The sequence below is a fragment of the Trichomycterus rosablanca genome, chromosome 9 (genome assembly GCF_030014385.1).
Source record: "Trichomycterus rosablanca isolate fTriRos1 chromosome 9, fTriRos1.hap1, whole genome shotgun sequence".
Lineage (NCBI taxonomy): Eukaryota > Metazoa > Chordata > Actinopteri > Siluriformes > Trichomycteridae > Trichomycterus > Trichomycterus rosablanca.
Window position 1 is genome coordinate 16,341,396 of NC_085996.1, and position 19,225 is coordinate 16,360,620.

Here is a 19,225-nt window from a genome sequence, read left to right on the forward strand (position 1 = left end):
AGCTGGAAAGTCTTTCACCTTCTCCACGTTTTATTACGTTACAGACTTATTCTATAATAGATTGAGTTCTTTTTTTGCCTTACATCTACACACGAAATTAAAACATGGTTTAGAAAATATGCGTTTATTTAGGGGTTACATATCTGTACACACCCTTAGCCTAATACTTGGTTGATGCACCTTTGACAGCAATTACAGCTTTAAAGCAGGTAAGAAGCTACGAGTTTGGCACACTTGTCGATACACAGCCATTTTCAGCTCCTTCCATAGATGTTCAATTGGATTCAGCTCTGGGCTCTGGCTGGGCCACTCAAGGACATTCACATACTTTTTCCGGAGCCACACCTTTGTGCTCTTGGCTGTGTGCTTTGAGTCATTGTCTTGTTGGAAGGTAAACCTTCGCCCCAGTTTAAGGTCCAGAGGGCTCTGGAGCAGGTTTTCTTCAAAGATCTTGGTGTACTTAGCTGCATTCATCTTTCCCTCTATTAGGTCTAGTCGCCCCGGTCCTGCTGCTGAAAAACATCCCCACATCATGATGCTGCCACCGCCATGCTTCACTGTAGGGATGGCATTAGCCAGGTGATGAGCGGTGCCTGGTTTCCTCCAGACTTGACGCTTGGTATTCAGGCCAAAAAGTTCAATTTTGGTTTCATCAGACCAAAGAATCTTGTTTCTCATGGTTTGAGAATCCTCTAGGTGCCTTTTGGCAAACTCCAAGTGGGCTGTCATGTACCTTTTACTAAGGAGTGGCTTCCGTCTGGCCACTCTACCATAAAGGCGTGATTTGTGGAGTGCTGCCAGGATGGTTGATCTTCTGTTCTCCCATCTCCACAAGGATACGCTGGAGCTCTGTCAGAGTGACCCTCGGGTTCCTGCTCACCTCCCTGGCCAAGGCCTGTATTCCCCGATCAATCAGTTTGGCCGGACGGCCAGGTCTAGGAAGATTTTTGGTTCCAAACTTCTTCCATTTATGAATGATGGTGGCCACTGTGCTCTTTGGGACCTGTAAAGCTGCAGCAATTTTTCTGTACCCTTCTCCAGATTTATGACTTCACATAATCCTGTTTCTGAGGTCTGCAGATAATTCCTTTGACCACATGGCTTGGAGTTTGCTCTGATATGCATTGTCAACTGTGGGACCTTTTATAGGCAGGTGTTGGCAACCCCCAATCATGTCCAATGAATTGAATTTACCACAGGTGGACTCCAATTAAATTGTAGAAACATCTTAAGCAGTATCAGTGAAAACTAAATGCACCTCAGCTCACTTTTGGTTGTCATATCAAAGGGTGTGCACACTCGTGTACATATGATATTTTACATATAGATTTTTAATAAATTAGCACAAATGTCTAAAAAAACACTTTTTTGTGGGCTATTTTGTGTAGAATTTTGTGATGAAAAATGAACTCAATCTTTTATAAAATGAGTCTGTAATGGAACTATAGGGCAGTAATTATGAAGTTTATTTATTTTTAAAAAATGTACAACCCCAAATCATAAAAAGTTGGGACAGTATGGAAAATGCAAATAATAAAAAAAACCTTACATTCCTGTTCCTTACATTGACTTTTATTTGATTGACAGTTTGGACCCAAGATATTTTATGTTTTGTCTGCTCATTTGTTAATATACCTCCATTCCTGCATTTCAGACCTGCAACACATTCCAAAAAAAGTTGGGACTGGGGCAATTTAGGGCTAGTAATGAGGTGAAAAAACTTAATAATAATGTGATTCCAAACAAATGATGTCAACAGGTGATTGTAATCATGGTTTGGTACATAAGCAGCATCCAGGAAAGGCTGAGTCTTTGATGAGTAAAGATGGCCAGAGGATCTCCAGTTTGTCAACAAATGTGTGAGAAAATTATTGAAATGTTTAAAAACAATGTACCTCAAAGAAAGATCAGAAGGGATTTGCATATTTCTCCCTCTACAGTGCATAATATCATTAAACAATCTTCAATCACTCAGACGGCACTGCATTAACAACCGCCACTATGTGGAGGTCATCTAGATTTTATGTTATGCTGCTGTGGTTATTGTTGTGCTCTTTTGTGGACCACCGAGACGATTGGTCCTCATGGGTGGTTGGCGAGTGGCTAGCTCACTTAAAGCTAAGATGTAAACATACGGCTATCCTGCTTTACCCAAAATGTGCTGCTGTTTACATCAGCACAGCCGGTGAGTGCTGTATTAGTATAACCCTTAGTTTGAGATCTGTTGATTCATGTATTTTGTTCTTAATTTATATATTTTTGGAAAGCTACTGTTTAGATGGGTAACAGCTGTAACTGTAAAAGCATAGCCAAACAATAAATCTGGCTTACTCCACCCTTGATTCACATCAAGAGCAGATTTTCTTTTTTAGTAAAAATTAGCAAAATGTTTCCCAATGCCTCATTCTTGACTTCACCAATGCCACATAATGAAAGGTTAAAAGGACAAGCAAGAAAGAATACCTCTTACATTTTGTTTTCCAGGGGTGTCAGTGTTTGTGGAAAGCAGTGTGAGGATATTATCCTGATGGAAGATTTATTGTTAAACCTGTATACTAAACTTTTCCTGCCAGGCTAAAGTCTGTTTTTCATTTTGAAGGTCACAGGGTTATATATCTCTCTCCCTTTCTCCTTCCTCCACTTTTATCACTTCCGTTCAGTTAGTTTTCTTTGCCATTGTCTTACCTGCTGTACATGTCTTATCTAAATGTAAACAAGTTAGGGCTGCCACATAATCTTAATGGTATTCAAGTCAAAACTCCACTTCAAAACCTTAATTTTGTTAAGGTCAGTTGAGCATGCCCTGAAGAAACAAGAATGTTGGTATTATGTTCTAATGGTGGAATGTGATGTTAGTTTTACATCAGATGTAATAGGACCCATGCTTCCAAAAAGTTCCACTTTTGACTCACCAGTCCACAGAATATTATTTTAAAAGTCTTGGAGGTCATCTAGATTTTTGGCAAATGCGAAAAGGGCCTTCATGTTCTTTTTAATTAGCAGTAACTTGCACTTTGCAACTCTCCCAAGGATGCCAGTTTTGCCCAGTGTCTTTCTTATTGTGTACATTAACCTTAACTGAGGCAAGTGAGGCCTGTAGTTCTTTAGATGTTTGTCTGGTTCTTTAGTGATCTCTTGGATGACTTCTTGGTTAAATTTTTAACAAGTTTTCTCCATTTGTGCATAATGGCTCTCACTGCGGTTCGCTGAAGTGCCAGCCTTTACCTGAGTTATTTTTGTCTAATACTACACAATTTTACTATTACTTTACTATTTTATTTATGCAATTTAATGTAGCCAGTTAGTCTTGCGTACGAGGAGGGTTAATTTGTCTGACACACGCTCCCTCCAACATGTGCACAGTCCACCGACAACTTCTTATTACCCATACTTTGGTGGATTCGCATGTGAGCAGTCTCACACTGATCTCTTTCTCCACTTCTGTACGAGTGCCTCGAGCTACTAACTAGGGTCCTTACAAAGCATTAAAGACCCCACCCCCTTTTTCAGTGTGGTCATTTCCCACCCAGCAGACTAGTGACCAATTTTGTCTGCTGCAGGCACTGCCCATTGTACCCAGCCGACCGATAGCAGATTTGCGATTCGGAGAGTTCAGAATCCCAGTGCTGGTGTGCTAGTGAAAAATCTCGCTGCACCACCTGGGTGCCTAATACTAAAAGTAGTTTAATCATTTGAGACATAACTGTAAGAATTATGCAAAAATAGAAGAAATTGGAAAAGATTAAATGCTTTTTTTTACAGCACTGTAAATCTTCAAGGTTACATAAACAAGCTCCAGTTGTATCTTGTTAATCTTGGTTCAAAGTGCAGCAGTATGTGTGCAACTAGAGCTAAAACGTTTGGTCACACTGGTCATATATTTTAATCTCTACACTAGTTGCCAAGTAAATTCCACATAAACCACAAAATAATTTTACCAACCTATAAAGTACTACAAAGTCCGGCACCACAGTATTTTAGTGAATGTATTGAGCACTACAAACCAGCGTGTTTAAAAGTAGCAAGGCTACTTTTAGTTCCTAGAATTAAAAATTCTCAGCATGTCCTCTAGGACCAGGACCTTTAACCTCTGCTTTAGATAAATGCAGAGAGCTTGGGGGTTTATGGTAATAGAATTTTGGGGTCAAGAAGGTTGGGTTGCTGTCGTTCTGCCTCTCATCACCCAGGTTTGTTGAGGAAGTGGGTACTGATGTCCTAATAGAGGCTTCTTAGCTGTGGTACAAACAGTTTTCCCTAGTACTCCCTTCTGATTTTACCCCAATGTGGTTCTGACATGTACCTTTTAACTCACCTAAGGCTGAAGCCCATAGGTTTAAAGCTGCCATGCCAACAGTGCTGTTTTTGCTGGACTACTGAATGTGATTTGAATCTGCAGCTCACAATGTCCATAAACTCGGACTCTGTTTTACCACAGACTGAAGTAAATTACATAATTTACATTATGGTTTTATTATGCTTTTTACATAATTTTATATTAATTTATTTAGTTTTTATCTCTTAAGTATTGTTTCATTTAATTTTCATGTTTTAACACATTTTTATGGGGTCTTTGTCATCCAAATATTTTCTGTTAAATCTGGTGCCTCCCAAAGATTATCATAACAATTCTTTATATTACCTTATACATTGTGCTTAATTCAGACAACCTTTGTTTTCCATCAAACTATAAGTGCAATACGCCACGACTACAGAAGTATTTGTGCACATCTGCAGTTTATCAGCACATGCTCACTCTGCACACAAGTGGAGCTGCATTGAGCAGAAAAACAGTGCTTTAGTAAAAAGATAACCAAATCAAACTGTATGCACAAGTACAGACATTTCTATTACTTCCTAGTTCCCTTGTACAATAACATAGTTTCTATAGATTTCTGCTTTGTTTTCACAAACATCTGTTGCAAAATCTTTTTGTTTTACCTTCGGTAACGCCAAATCTCATTAATTTATAAGAACTTACAAAGTATCTGTTTAGAAAGACTTATCTAAATGCATCTTATGTGATTGCAAGTTGATTTCCGTGTCCTTCAGCTGTCACTGATGAAAACCATTCATGGGATGGTTTTAATGACCTGCTGTTTGTTTTAAATTCACCAGCAGCATAACACAAAAATGGAACTTGCCAAAATCCACAAAATAAATTAATTAATTACTTTCCAAAACCCAAATAGTACCCTAATTAGATTACACTTCAAAATCACATATAAATTTCATACAGATAATAATTCTGTATGCACGTTGTAGGCCTACTGAACATGTGTGCCAATGTAACCATAAGGTCCTGAAGGTTCCCAGTGCTCCAGTTGTGCAGCAATCTAACCTGCTAGCCCACTAATGCTGTGATCTTGAGCTTTCGAGTATGAATCCCAGCTGTGCTATCGGTAGTTGCAAGTAGGAGGGTGTGCGTGACACCCTTGACTTTCTTATTCAAGGTGAGAGTGGCCGCAGTGACAAGAAAAAGATTCTCCAATTAGACACAACCGGATTGTGTGGAAAAAATAATAAATGAATAAGCGGAAGATGGGAGGTGTTTTAGTCAATGTGTTTAATAAAGACATGAAAGAGCACATGTTGAAGAATCTATGTCAATTATTTTGACTAAAAACTAAGACCACATTATACTTAAAATAAATGAACTCTTTTAAGTTTTAAATAACCTAAAAATGTACAATTGTCTAGTTGGTCAGGGGTTCATTCTCCAACAAGGCAGTAACTTGAAATATATTTCCAGGTGATGTTATACCTTAAAAGACAAGAACACGATGGTAGGCTTTAAATCATGGGATGGCTAAAACAGACTTAAACCCCATCGGGCTGGTTTGTAAACAGAACTGAACCAGGTGAAAACAAAGCAACCTACAAGTGCAACACATCCGTGGATACTTCTGCAATATTGCTGTATAAGTGCAATAAGTGTTGCTTAACAAAATGATTGTTCTATGTTCTATAACTGGGGAAATGTCCTAAAACTTGTATTGTAGTGTATATCATACTTAATAAGTATAATTTGTCAACATAGTGAATATACAAAATTGTAATTAATGACTAATATTACTATTACATATCACCAACTAAGATATATTTAAAGATTAAACAAACATTTTACACAACATGCTAAAACTATTTAAATTAATGTATAAAATATAAAATAAAGTTCCTTCGTTAAGTTGTTTGAAGTAACTATGTCAGTAATAAATAAAAATTATCTGTCCTGTCAGGAAAAAAATTAACAGCTTTTTCATTATTAAAACTAAACTAAAATAAGTCATCCAGTATTTTTTGTCTTATAAAGGCTAATATGTTTTGCTGTGAAATGTGTCAGTGCATGATTAAACATGAAAGAAATATAAGCATTACCAGCCAAATAGTATAAATTCCAGTATGTTGCCAGAAATCATGTTTCTGCAACTTTCAACATCAATAGTAATCTTTAATATTTGCATTTCTGTGTGTTGGTTTTATTACAGCTGTCTATTTTCCAATAATTTTGCCCATAAAGCATCAAAAGTGTGCTTATATTTTCTTATAAGATGCTATTAGCCAAGCAGCATATTTAGCACACAATCCATTGTAGGATAGTGGTGGCTTAACAATTACTGGACTAGTAATAGAAGGATCACTGGTTTGGCTGGCACCAGGATGCACTGTAGGATCCACCTTGCGATGTACGTAACTCAAAGGACCTATTGGAAACGTCAAGTACCAGATACCACAGGAATCCTTCAGATGTCTTATAGAATTTGTGTATTAATGAGCCAGAGCTGTTTAACAGCAAATTAGATGGGTAATTTTAATGTATGGATGGATGGATGGATGGATGGATGGATGGATGGATGGATGGATGGATGGATGGATGGATGGATGGATGGATGGATGGATGGATAGATAGATAGATAGATAGATAGATAGATAGATAGATAGATAGATAGATAGATCACTTTATTACAACAGCTCAAGGTACAATAGAAAAAGTATTAAGTAAATAAAAGACTCAGTTAAAAATTATTAATTAAATAGGCTAAAGGTGTATAGGTAATATTAAGTAAGTATTGCAGTACAATGTTGATAGGAATAAATATATGCAATATGTAATATAATAGAAAAATTACAAAAGTGTCTTGGCATTAAATGTCCAGAGATGTGCAATGACATAAACAGAGTGACAGATCATGCTTCATGAGTCTGTCCTAATAGTCCTGGTATTAACTCAGTGAGCAATGATGTCCCGGCACAGTGGGGATGAGTTATACAGTGAGATCGCAGTGAGATAGCAACTTCCAACCACCCACCAGGGAGACATTTCTTAAAACTTTTACTTCTTCCAATAAAGACATAAAATAGTAACAATAATTAACAATAACCTCTAAAATGTTTCAATATTGTTAAACAAGAAACACTGATTATAATATGTTTTACTTTTCAGTATACATAATATCATAAGCCACTTAATACAAATAACAACATTAGTAAATTTGAGCTTGATTGTGTGGGTCTGGTAGTTGTGTGGTGGCTAACTTATGGAACTTTTTTTTGTTAGTTCATGCAATTCTATTCTTGCATTCTGCTAGGTGGCAGTCATGGATAGCGTTTTTTAGTGAGCTATTTTAGTGAGTTTTAAGTCCCTTTAAAAATTCCGCTAAGAGTATACGTATTGTCTCTAGTTGCACCTCTCAATGATTGTAGCAAAGTCATATTTGTTCCTAAATAACTAACACCTAATACTAACACTAATTACTAAACACAAATTGGAAAAAAGGTAACTTAAATCTAACCAATGTAGCAATATAATGTTATTATCCTAATGTGTTGTTGTTGAGCATGCAAAAAATTAAGTTTTATTATCTAAGATCTTTTTCTTTGTAATAAATGTTTGGAATTGACAGTTTTTTTGTGTATATTTCAGTGGTGACTTGCTGCAAAGCATGCATATCTTCGTTAATACTTTTGTGTGCACATCGCTTTATGTTGTGATGAACAAAACAGACAATCAGCAGAATTCCAATGACACTGCACACAGTTATTCCAAGAAGGCCTCCATCTGAGAGGAATGAAGCAGACTTTGTTGGGCGGGACCTGCTTGTAGGTGTAAACATGTTTGCATGTGTTGTGGTACTTGATTCCTTTACACATGTAGTGTCTGCAATAAAAGTAAATCCTTCATCACAAGAACAAATATAACTACCAGGAGTATTATTGCAGTGCTGGTCACAGTATGACATACTACACTCATCTATATCAATACAGACAGAATCTGGTAAATTTTCTTCCAAAATAAACCCAGGTGGGCATTCACATTGATATGGATTGTTAAAGTCACACTCAGCTTGGCATTTCCAGTATGGACAGTGAAGCACACATTTGTGTCTGTTTTCTAGGGACAATCTGTATCCTTCCGGACATTCACAATTATAACTGCCACTGGTGTTATTGCAGAAGTATTCACAGGGTGCAGACACACATTCATCAATATCTTTACAAGTGTTCTCTTCCTTTGTAAAGCCATTCTTACACTGGCACTCAAACCCACCAGCAGTGTTCACACAGTGGGAATTTTCATCTGGACATAATCTGTCATTTTTACAGTCATTAATATCCTGACAGGTCTTTCCATCCTCTCCAAGTTCAAATCCTTGGTGACAATGACAGTTATAATGTTTTCCTTCTGATAAACAGATATGTGAGCAACCTGCATGTATACATGGGTCATTGTGTACCTTGCTACAACTCACCGCATTGCTGTCAAGTTTGTAGCCAGATGGGCAGGTGCAAATAAATGTGTTATTAAGCTTGTAACAATTATGTTCACAACCACCTTTAAAAACTTCACAACTCCAAGGGGCTTGAACCCACTCTCCATCCAAACAAATAAATCTGGTTCCTAGGTTTTGGCTGGTGGCATTGCTGCTATAAGGCACTGCACCAAGGTCCTCTCTGGCAAAGCCTAAAGGAGTTTCATACAGAACTGCTGAAACAGATGTTAGCCGTTTGCACTTACCAGGGATTTTGTACTCGCACAAATATCCCTCAATAGCATCATTACAAAGTCGCTCTGTCCATTTTGAATCCTGTTTGGACAGTGATACACATTTTTGAGAGCAGACGTGTTTATGGCTTTTCCAGTTAGTAAAGTAAGTTGTATTGTCTCCATTAATCCATGTGTATCCTTTCAGATCAACCAAAGAGTCAGCGCAGAAATTGTTACTGTACCTTAAACCGATCCAGAACTCTCCAGTACATCCAGTTAACAGATCTGAAATGATATCCATTGCTTCCGTTGTTCGTACAGACATTAAGTAACCTCCTCTTTTCTGACAAGACTTTTGTGCTGAGTTAAAATCAGTGTTATGAGTATGGACAGTAAAGCAGAGATCACCAGCGCACTGCCCGTTGTACGGCTTTTCCCCCTCTAATCCTTTTACAAACGCAAGCGCCATGAGCACTCCTACCAAACGCTTCATCTCTGTGCGAAGAAAATGGTCTTGTTAATATCGACAGAGGATTAAACTCTCACGAGTCCACGTTTTACCTACTGTCTTCTCACGAACGGTTCCAGTGTTCTCGTTATAGCGATTGGCGTCTCGTGTCAAAAAGTGGAAGGAAGTTAAGTTGGTTTCACGGCTGGCGCGGCACCCGAATTGTCCTGCAGCTTCCTCCATGCTAGAGCGGTTTAGTCCCACAAGATTAATGTCGTCCAAAATTTAACACTGACGTTTACTTGAGAACATCATGACGCTATTATGTAACAGCTGTACTTTGTTTTTCTCTTTTCTTTTTTTTTCTTTTCCAACGAGAGCACAAAAAGACTTACAAATAAATAGGCTGATAGTCACTGCTTAAATTTTAGTATCGTGACGTGTATCGACACCGTACATTGGTGTATTAACTATACTTTATGAATTAGTGTTTTTATCTAGGACATTGCGTCGTGTGCACATTAACCATATCATTTAACGCACACTTGAAGCAACACAGTCAATCATACGTGTTTTTGTTGTTACTTGCTTGTTAAAGTTCCTTTACAGTGCTTCTTTATGATTGCTGTTGTTGCATTACCATACTGGGTAACTGCAGTTCGTTTTACATAAAACATAAAATTATACATTACAAACCTTGAAACAAAACCCATTTTCTAAAAACACCGAACATCCACATTACCCATAAAAAATGAAAGTTAATATATCTTTAAAGATACCATTACGGCTAACATCATGTATATGTTTAATTTAAAAAAATGGGCTCACACAATAAATTTGGCAAACTGGTATTACTGGAATTAACTACTCTAGTTAATGTGAAAAAAAGTTAGTCATTTTTGACCTGAGATAAACTGCTACCAAGTTCAGGTTATATACTGGTTAGGAGAGCCGGAGGGGTGGTAGGAATATAGTTGGAATCACTTGTAACTGTGACAGAGAAAAGGACTCTGTGCAAGGTGTTTTCCATCATGGACAATCATAACCATCCACTGCACACTACTTTTCTGAGACAGAGAAGTGTATTTAGTGGCAGACTACTGTCACAGAGCTGTTCTACAGACAGACTCAGAAAATCCTTCGTTCCCATAGCCATTAGGCTCTTTAACTATGTATGTGGGTGAGCACATGTGTGTGTGCACATTTGTGTGCACTCATGTGTGCACATGCACAGACAGGCACAGCGGCACCTTTTGTACATCAAGCTGCACATTTTCTTATATTTGCATTGTAGTTCACTTTATAATTTACTTTATAATTTATATTTTACAGCTGTTTCTTACAATCTATACCAGCCTTACGATGTAAACCAAAATAACACCTCCATATGTACCCTCAGGTCCTGTTGTTCTGGTGTGTTGTCTAAGTGTTGTTGTGATTATACAGATACTTCTTTGTATAATGTGAATCTCTGTAGTGTGTACTATTACTTATGCCTTTTGATTTATGTATCTTTCTGCCTTCTGAACCCTGAACAGGATAAAATGGTTAATGAATGAGCAAATAAAATAATAGTTATTTATACCCGACCATTTTATCCTAAGTATGATTGTGGTGTAGGTTTCAAGCATACCCCAGACACTGAATGCAAGGCATGAATATTCACAGGGGGTTAACAACGACTGCTACTAGTACTGTTGACCAGCAGCGTACTGGTGGAAACTATGCTACTGTTTGACCAAGGAGTAGGAGAGGGAAAGTGGAAAGGAATGTTTGCAAGACGAGGAGAGAGGCAAAGGGCTAGAAAAACACTATATGGACAAAAGTATTGGGACACCCCTTACAATTATTGAATTAATGCGTTTTCTTGTTCCAGCCTGCACAGTGCCCTGATTACATACCCATTGAACAGCTTTGGAATGGAAGGTGCACGGAGATGGACAATATCCTATGTGGAAGATGTTATTTGAAAGAAACTGGAGAGTGTAAGGTGGTGGCAGGAAAGAGTGTAATTAGACAGCATTGAAAGGTGGTTTCTAGGATGTGTTTGGAGGTGAAGAGAGGGACAATAGCAAGGGCAGAATCAAGGATCAGATGATGGAGGTTAAAGAAAGAAGACTGTGGTGTGAAATTCTAAAAAGAGGTAGACAGTCGCTGGGTGGTGGTGAAGGTGTGCTAGACAACAGGGCAGTGACCACAAAAGTGGTGAGGGAATCAGCTAGGAAGGTACTTGGTGTGACATCTGGCCAGAGATAAGATAGACTTTATTGTCATTGTAGTTATACAACAAAACTATGTTTGGTAGCTCTCAGTGAGACCAACAGCAATAATAAAATTAAAATAAGATTAAAATTTTTTTTAATATATTTTAATATATTTACATGGTGAAACAATATGGATATATACACATGGTTGAATAGTGCAAACAGAACAGTGTAAGCGGTATCTTATCACAATAGAGACAGATAATAATAATTATTATTATTATTATTATTGCACAAATAGTATATAATCTAACCCCGCTCTGTACCACGCAACCTCCGAGCCACTAGTCTATAGCATAGACATTCATCTATAGCATGTCTCCAAACCCAACACCCGAATGCCTTCATAGCCATTTCAGGTGACTTCAACCACGTCACTATGACGAAGGCACTACCACACTTTACTCAGTATGTGGACTGTTCCACCAGAGAGGAGCGAACACTGGATCTTCTGTACTGCAATGTTAAAGATGCATACAGCTGCTCCCCCCTCCCCCCTCTGGGTAGATCTGACCACAACCTGGTACATCTCAGCCCCTGTTATGTGCCCATTGTTAAGAGCCGACCTGTGACCACACGGACAGTGAGGAGATGGTCAGAGGGGACTCATGAGGTACTGCAGGACTGTTTTGAGACCACAGACTGGCAGGCACTCTGTGAGCCGCACGGAGAGGACATCGACGGGCTCAATGAGTGCATAACAGACTACATAAATTTCTGTGTGGACTCCATTGTCCCAACCAGGACTGTAAAGTGTTACCCAAACAACAAACCATGGGTAACGAAGGACATTAAATCCCTGCTTAACGACAAGAAGAGGGCATTTAGAACTGGAGACAAAGAGGAGGTGAGAACGATCCAGGGGAAGCTAAAGACCACAATCAGAGAGGGTAAAGACAATTACAAGAGAAAGCTGGAGTGTAAACTCCAGCAGAACAACATGAGAGAGGTTTGGAGTGGAATGAGGACCATCACTGGTTTCAGGTCCAACGACAGCAGAGAAGTAGAGGGCAATGAAGACAGGGCCAACGAACTAAATCTGTTCTTTAACAGGTTTGACACTGCAGGCCCTGCCCTCCCCCGTCCCGACTCCACTGCTATCTGTCCCCTGCAGCCCACCCCACTCACCCTCCCTCCAATCCTTGATTGTCTGCCCCCATCACAAATCTCCCCTACTGTGTACATCACTGCTGACCAGGTGAGGAGCCAGCTGAATAGACTCCACACAAACAAGGCTGCTGGCCCCGATGGGGTCCCCCCCAGGGTCCTTAAAGCCTGCGCCACCCAGCTGTGTGGAGTCCTGCAGTATGTCTTCAACATGAGCCTGAGTCTCCAGCGTGTCCCCGTGTTGTGGAAAACGTCCTGCATCGTTCCTATTCCGAAGACGCCGCGCCCTAGTGACGTCAAGGACTACAGACCAGTAGCACTGACGTCCCACATCATGAAGACCATGGAGAGGCTAGTCCTGGACCAGCTCCGACCAGTCCAGCCACTTCTAGACCCACTCCAGTTCGCCTACCTGCCACGTCTGGGAGTTGAGGACGCCATCATCTACCTGCTTGACCGAGTCTATACTCACCTGGACAAGCCAGCCAGCACGGTGAGGATCATGTTTTTTTACTTCTCCAGTGCATTCAACACAATTCATCCGGCTCTTCTGGGTGAGAAGCTGACAGCGATGCAGGTGGACACCCCCCTCGTGTCCTGGATTACAGACTACCTGACCGGCAGACCTCAGTACGTGCGCCTGCAGCACGGTGTGTCGGACAGAGTGATCAGCAACACCGGAGCACCACAGGGAACTGTTCTCTCTCCCTTCCTCTTCACCCTCTACACCACGGACTTCAGCTATCGGACTGAGACCTGCCACCTTCAGAAATTTTCTGATGACTCAGCGATAGTTGGATGTATCAGCAAGGGTGATGAGGACGAGTACAGGGCTACGGTGAAGGACTTTGTCACATGGTGTGAGCTGAACCATCTACAGCTTAATGTGACAAAGACAAAAGAGCTGGTTGTGGACATGAGAAGAAAAAAGGCACCGGTGACCCCTCTGTCCATCAATGGGGTCAGTGTGGACACTGTTGAGGACTACAAATACCTGGGAGTGTACATAGACAATAAACTGGACTGGAGTAAAAACACGGAAACCCTCTACAGGAAGGGCCAAAGTCGTCTCTACTTTTTGAGACGGCTAAGGTCTTTCAACATCTGCAGGACTATGCTAAAGATCTTTTATGAGTCTGTGGTGGCGAGTGCTATCCTTTATGCAGTTGCATGCTGGGGCAGCAGGCTGAAGGTGGCAGATGCCAACAGACTGAACAAACTGATCCGTAAGGCCAGTGATGTGGTGGGTGTGGAGCTGGACTCGCTGACAACAGTGTCAGAGAGGAGGATGCTGTCTAAGCTGAAGTCCATTATGGACAATACCTCTCACCCGCTGTACAACACACTGGAAAGACACAGAAGCACGTTCAGTCAAAGACTCATTCCACCCAAAAGCACCACGGAGCGCCACAGGAGGTCATTTCTACCTGTGGCCATCAAACTTTACAACTCCTCACTTAAGTAATAGACCTTACAATACGTGCAATATGATAGTTGTATCATAAATAGTGCAATATATGTCACCACTGCATCTGCCACTTTATTTTAAGAGCGTTTTAAGTGTATTTTAAGAGCGTTTTGCCACTTTATTTTAAGAGCGTTTTTACTTTACTTTACTTTTTAATATATTCTTACCTTTTAATATATTCTTAATACATATATACAATCTGAGCAACTGTAACATCTGAAATTTCCCCTCGGGGATCAATAAAGTATTCTGATTCTGATTCTGATTCTAGTCTCGCTCGACTTGAGCCTCCACCCAGGACTAAAGGAAGACAAGCATCAAGGCTCTTCTTTGTTCTAGCACCCAAGTGGTGGAATGAACTTCCTTTGTCTGTCCAAACATCTGAGTCTCTTGCTGTCTTTAAAAAAAGATTACATACCCACCTTTTTACTAAGCACTTAAGCTGACTTGTACTTATTTACTAACATTTTTTTTTCATTTCCAAAAAAATAAAAAAAATAAAAAAAACCACTTTGGTTCTAACAGGTTTCAGCAGATTTGTGTTCTTTGACTGTTGTTTACTAAAACTTGAGAAATGAAATGTTTACTATGGAAGCACTTCTGTAAGTCGCTCTTGATAAGAGCGTCTGCTAAATGCAGAAAATCTAAATGTAAAATGTATATATTTATGTACAGAATGTGAAGTGATCTGTGCATTAAATAGCAGCTTGGGGAGGGCAGGGTTCAAGTTTGGTTGGGTGTGTGCGTGTGTGTGTGAGGGGGACAAACAGTCTGTGACCTGGGTGGGCTGAGTCTTTGTTTCTAGCCCTCTTATGCAGGCGGCTAGTATAAACTGTGTCCAGATTTGGGAGCTTGGTACCTACAATCGTCTGTGCAGTCCAAGTCTCTCCTGTTCTCTGCCGTACAGCTGAAGGAAGGAAGAAAATTAGACTTATTAATAAGGAAGTGTAGGAAAGTTTAGAAAAAGTTTAAGAAGGAAGAGTTTGCCAAAAAAGAACTGGGATTAGAAAAGTAGACAGAAGTACAATGAGATACAGTGTAAGGTAAAGAGAGAAGTGGCAAAGAATAAGGACAAAGCATATAGCAAATTGTATTCAAGCTGGATTGTACCAAATGGCCAGACAGAGAAACATATTTACTTTTTTACTCAGCTAGGAGCAATTTTAGATCCAGTGTTTAATGTCCAGTCCCTATACTGGAATATAAAAAGTGGGTGGGAAAAGCACCTACTGTAGGTCTTTCCTAGAGCACCTTTCTTCCTTCTGCTGTCAGACTATATAACCAGCACTGCCCCAAACACAGACAATCACCATCACAATAATTATATGGTTTTTATATTTGCACTCATCGATGCAAATTTCCCCCTGTGGGATAGTAAAAACAGTACAGCCAAACCTCCACACATAATTAATTCTGGTAAAATTCAGAAAACATATATAAGATAAATATACAATATTATTAGTATATTATATTATTTGTAAGAAAAAAGCTGTTGCTATATTTTAGCTTAAACATTAATTTATTTATTTTTTTTAAAGGGAAAGGATGTTTTCGCTACTCAGTTTGTCAACTATGTTACGGACAAACTGCATGTCATTACAGATATTTGATTAAATCCTGCACTTTAAGTAAAATACAATTTTAAGGGCTCTTGAGTCTATTCTACCATATATAAAATAATGTTTTAAAAATAATTTTAAGAATTCATTAGAAGTCATTAAGGACAGGAATATTTTTCATTAAACTACCATATATTTTAATAAAACTACCATACAGGTCATTTTGATAGTTTTAAGAGATGTTGTGCAAAACTCCAAACAGTATAGATGTGCAGTATACTTTAAAAGGTATCAGAAGCACCATTTTAGTTATTTTAAATTTGAAAAAATGAGGTGTAACATAGTTGACAATGAAAGTCACCTCAGTTGTCGCAATTAACATAGTTGACTGGACACATTATTAACTAGAGATGCATGAGTACCGATACTGGTATCGGGTATTTGCCCGATACCGCGCTCATTAACTTGTACTCGTACTCGCAAACGAGGCTCCGATACTAAACATCCGATACCGTGTGCCTAGTGCACGTTGCTGCACGTTGCTGCATTATGCCTGGTTCACACTACACGTCTTTTGCCCTGATTTTCGCTCGGCGACTGGTCGGCGCTAGATTTGCCGGCTCGGGAGCAACTCGGCGTTCGCTCGGCGATCAAAACTCGGCTCTCGATCGCTAAGTGTGAACTACGCAACAACTCGATCCGACCGGCTTGCCGACCACTCAAGTTTTCTAGCACGTCAGATATCTGATCTCAGATGTGCGACTGGGAATGAGTGACATGTTGAACAGCCAATGAGAACGCAGGATACGGTGTGAGGGGAAACGCAGGAGAGGAGTGTAAACAGGTGGGACAGGGGGATAATATAGTTTATATCAGAATACACCGGCACACACACGTTTTACAGTATTTCTGACCTTTCTCTACAAAACATAACAACAAAACACCAACATTGCAAAAATATTTATTAACCTCCAACTCACTACAGAACAATCCATGCTATTCATGTTGCCAAATCCACTCAGATTCATTTATTTTTCCTCCTTGATTTCATCACATCAGCGCACAAACACTGTGATCACTCGCTACTTGTTGACGTGCATTTTTGGACGTGGTATCATTAAACTTCTCGTCACTTCTCACGTGTGTTTTTGTTTAAAAAAACGGTATTCTAAATAGGTATTGGTATCGGTATCGGCAAGTACAAAAATACATGTACTTGTACTCGTACTCGGTTGGGAAAAATTTTTATCGATGCATCCCTATTATTAACCATAAGCACTATGTTTATTTCAGGGCAGGAGTACAAAATTAAATAAATTAAATTAAAAAAAAATTTTAATCCAGAAACAGGGACATTTTTTAGCAATCGCCTTGTTTTTGATGCCGGGGATTCTGAGATCATGCAGCATCTTTTGAGTCTTTTGCATAGTTTGTCTGTTCTTCTTTTTTGTTTGTTGAGTAAATTTTTCAGTTTTTGAATTTCTCTGTATAATTTTGAGTTTTCTCTCCTGACCTTTTTTCTTTCAGCTTTTTTCTGTCTGAAATATTAAACTATAATTATATATTTAATTATACTGTATATTAAAATATAATTTACAGATAATGTAACTGTGTTTATAAGAATGGAGACCTTTTACTTTGTTACACAAATTTTCTGTTGAATACATAAACCTCTTTCTATCTTGCTATCATAAATCTCTACCTTGTTTCCTGTGGCTGATGGTCAGCTTGGCTTGGTGTAGCTAAGTTGTCAAGTCTGCACTTTCTTTCACTGCTTCTCCGCTGTGCTTTCCTCCAATAGGCCCTCTTGCTTCTTTTTTCTCTCTCACTCATCTCTGCCACTGTTTTCACCTTTTCTTGTGATCTGAGCTTGTGCCATGCCTCTCTTTGCTTCTCTAAATATGCTGCCCTGCTTGCAGGATCAGCATCCCGACAAGCCCTGTATCTCCGCTGTTTCTCAGCTGCTGACATCTGTTTAAAACTATTGGATTTTTAAAAAAATGTGTTGCCAAGGGAGAAAGTGAAAGTGTGCCAATAGGAAGAAGAAGATATACTTTATTTGTCATGTATACATATACAGGTGTACAGTACAATGAAATTCTTTCTTTGCATATCCCAGCTTGTTTTTGGAAGCTGGGGTCAGAGCGCAGGGTCAGCCATTGTACGGGGTCCCTGGAGCAGACAGGGTTAAGGGCCTTGCTCAAGGACCCAACAGTGGCTGCATAGCAGAGCCTGGATTTGAACCGCCACTCTTCCGGTTGATAGCCCAAAGCTCTACCCACTAGGCTACCACTGTCCTAGGCTATATGAATAACATGTTGTGACATATGTGGACTGATAATGGTAATGATGTGATAATAATAACTTTTGATGTAGACTACTAGGTAACTTAGTTGACAGGTGACATAGTTGACAATTTCCCTATTTTGACCCATTTTGACTTCAGTGGTAGACCTTGCCTGGCTGACCCCATGTCATTTCTTGAACAGATTAATGTCTAATTTGAACATACAATTGAATTAAAATAATTAAAAAATTTTAACCATAACAACGTATGTAACATAGTTGACGGTCAATTAATATACTCATTGACAATGTTCTATTATAGATAAAATATTGAAAAAAATAAAAGGACACTCACCACAGTGTGTTCAGTATGCCCGCCACAGAGAAAAATGATATCATGTAATGCTGGTCACATGGTTTTGGGACAAACAATTTTTGAGTTGCTGGGGGGAGTTCTGTTAGTAACACAGTTGACAGAACTTTTGCGGACATTAATAAATTAAGATATTTAAATTATTTAAAAGAGGAACTCAATTTAAAAATATTATTTTTCTTTAGTATTTAAACTTTTGAAATAAATGAAAAATAGATGTTGTTGCCCTTAATGATTTTATTCATTATTTTAAAAACCAAGGCACCCTCAACTGAAAAACGGACACAGCAAAAACTGTTCATTTAGGAACATCATGACAAATTTCAAGCTAAATAAAGCATAGGATGCACATAATGTTTTTGTGATATTACAACATGTTTTCCATTAATAGGTAAAATATGACATTTTTGAAGAAAATAGTTAAAATAAATATAATTATTATCATTGGACATGGAATGTACCCCAAATTATAGAATGACTCAATTACTATTAGTAATTATTTTAAATTATATTTTTTCATTTTCCTATATATGTATGTATATACTTACACTCAAAACATAGTTAATAAATAAATATGGCGAATCATAATATGCATAAATAGGGATAATCATAATATATTTAATTTCAAAATATTAAATAGCATAGCCTAGTTGCATGCACGTAAATTCAAGTATGCGCAAGAATCCATGATGCACTCTACTGGGAGAAAAGCGGTAGTTCAAACTCTTATGTTCAAC

The 19,225-nt window shown here is 38.8% G+C and overlaps 1 protein-coding gene across 1 annotated transcript; it reads right to left on the reverse strand.

Moving 5' to 3' along the window:
* Window positions 1-6,755: 6,755 nt before the first annotated feature.
* thbd (thrombomodulin) lies at window positions 6,756-9,653 on the reverse strand. Its single transcript, XM_063001191.1, has one exon. It carries the CDS (start codon window positions 9,474-9,476, stop codon window positions 7,857-7,859), a length of 1,620 nt encoding a protein of 539 aa, XP_062857261.1. The 5' UTR covers window positions 9,477-9,653; the 3' UTR covers window positions 6,756-7,856.
* Between the last annotated feature and the right edge of the window lie 9,572 nt (window positions 9,654-19,225).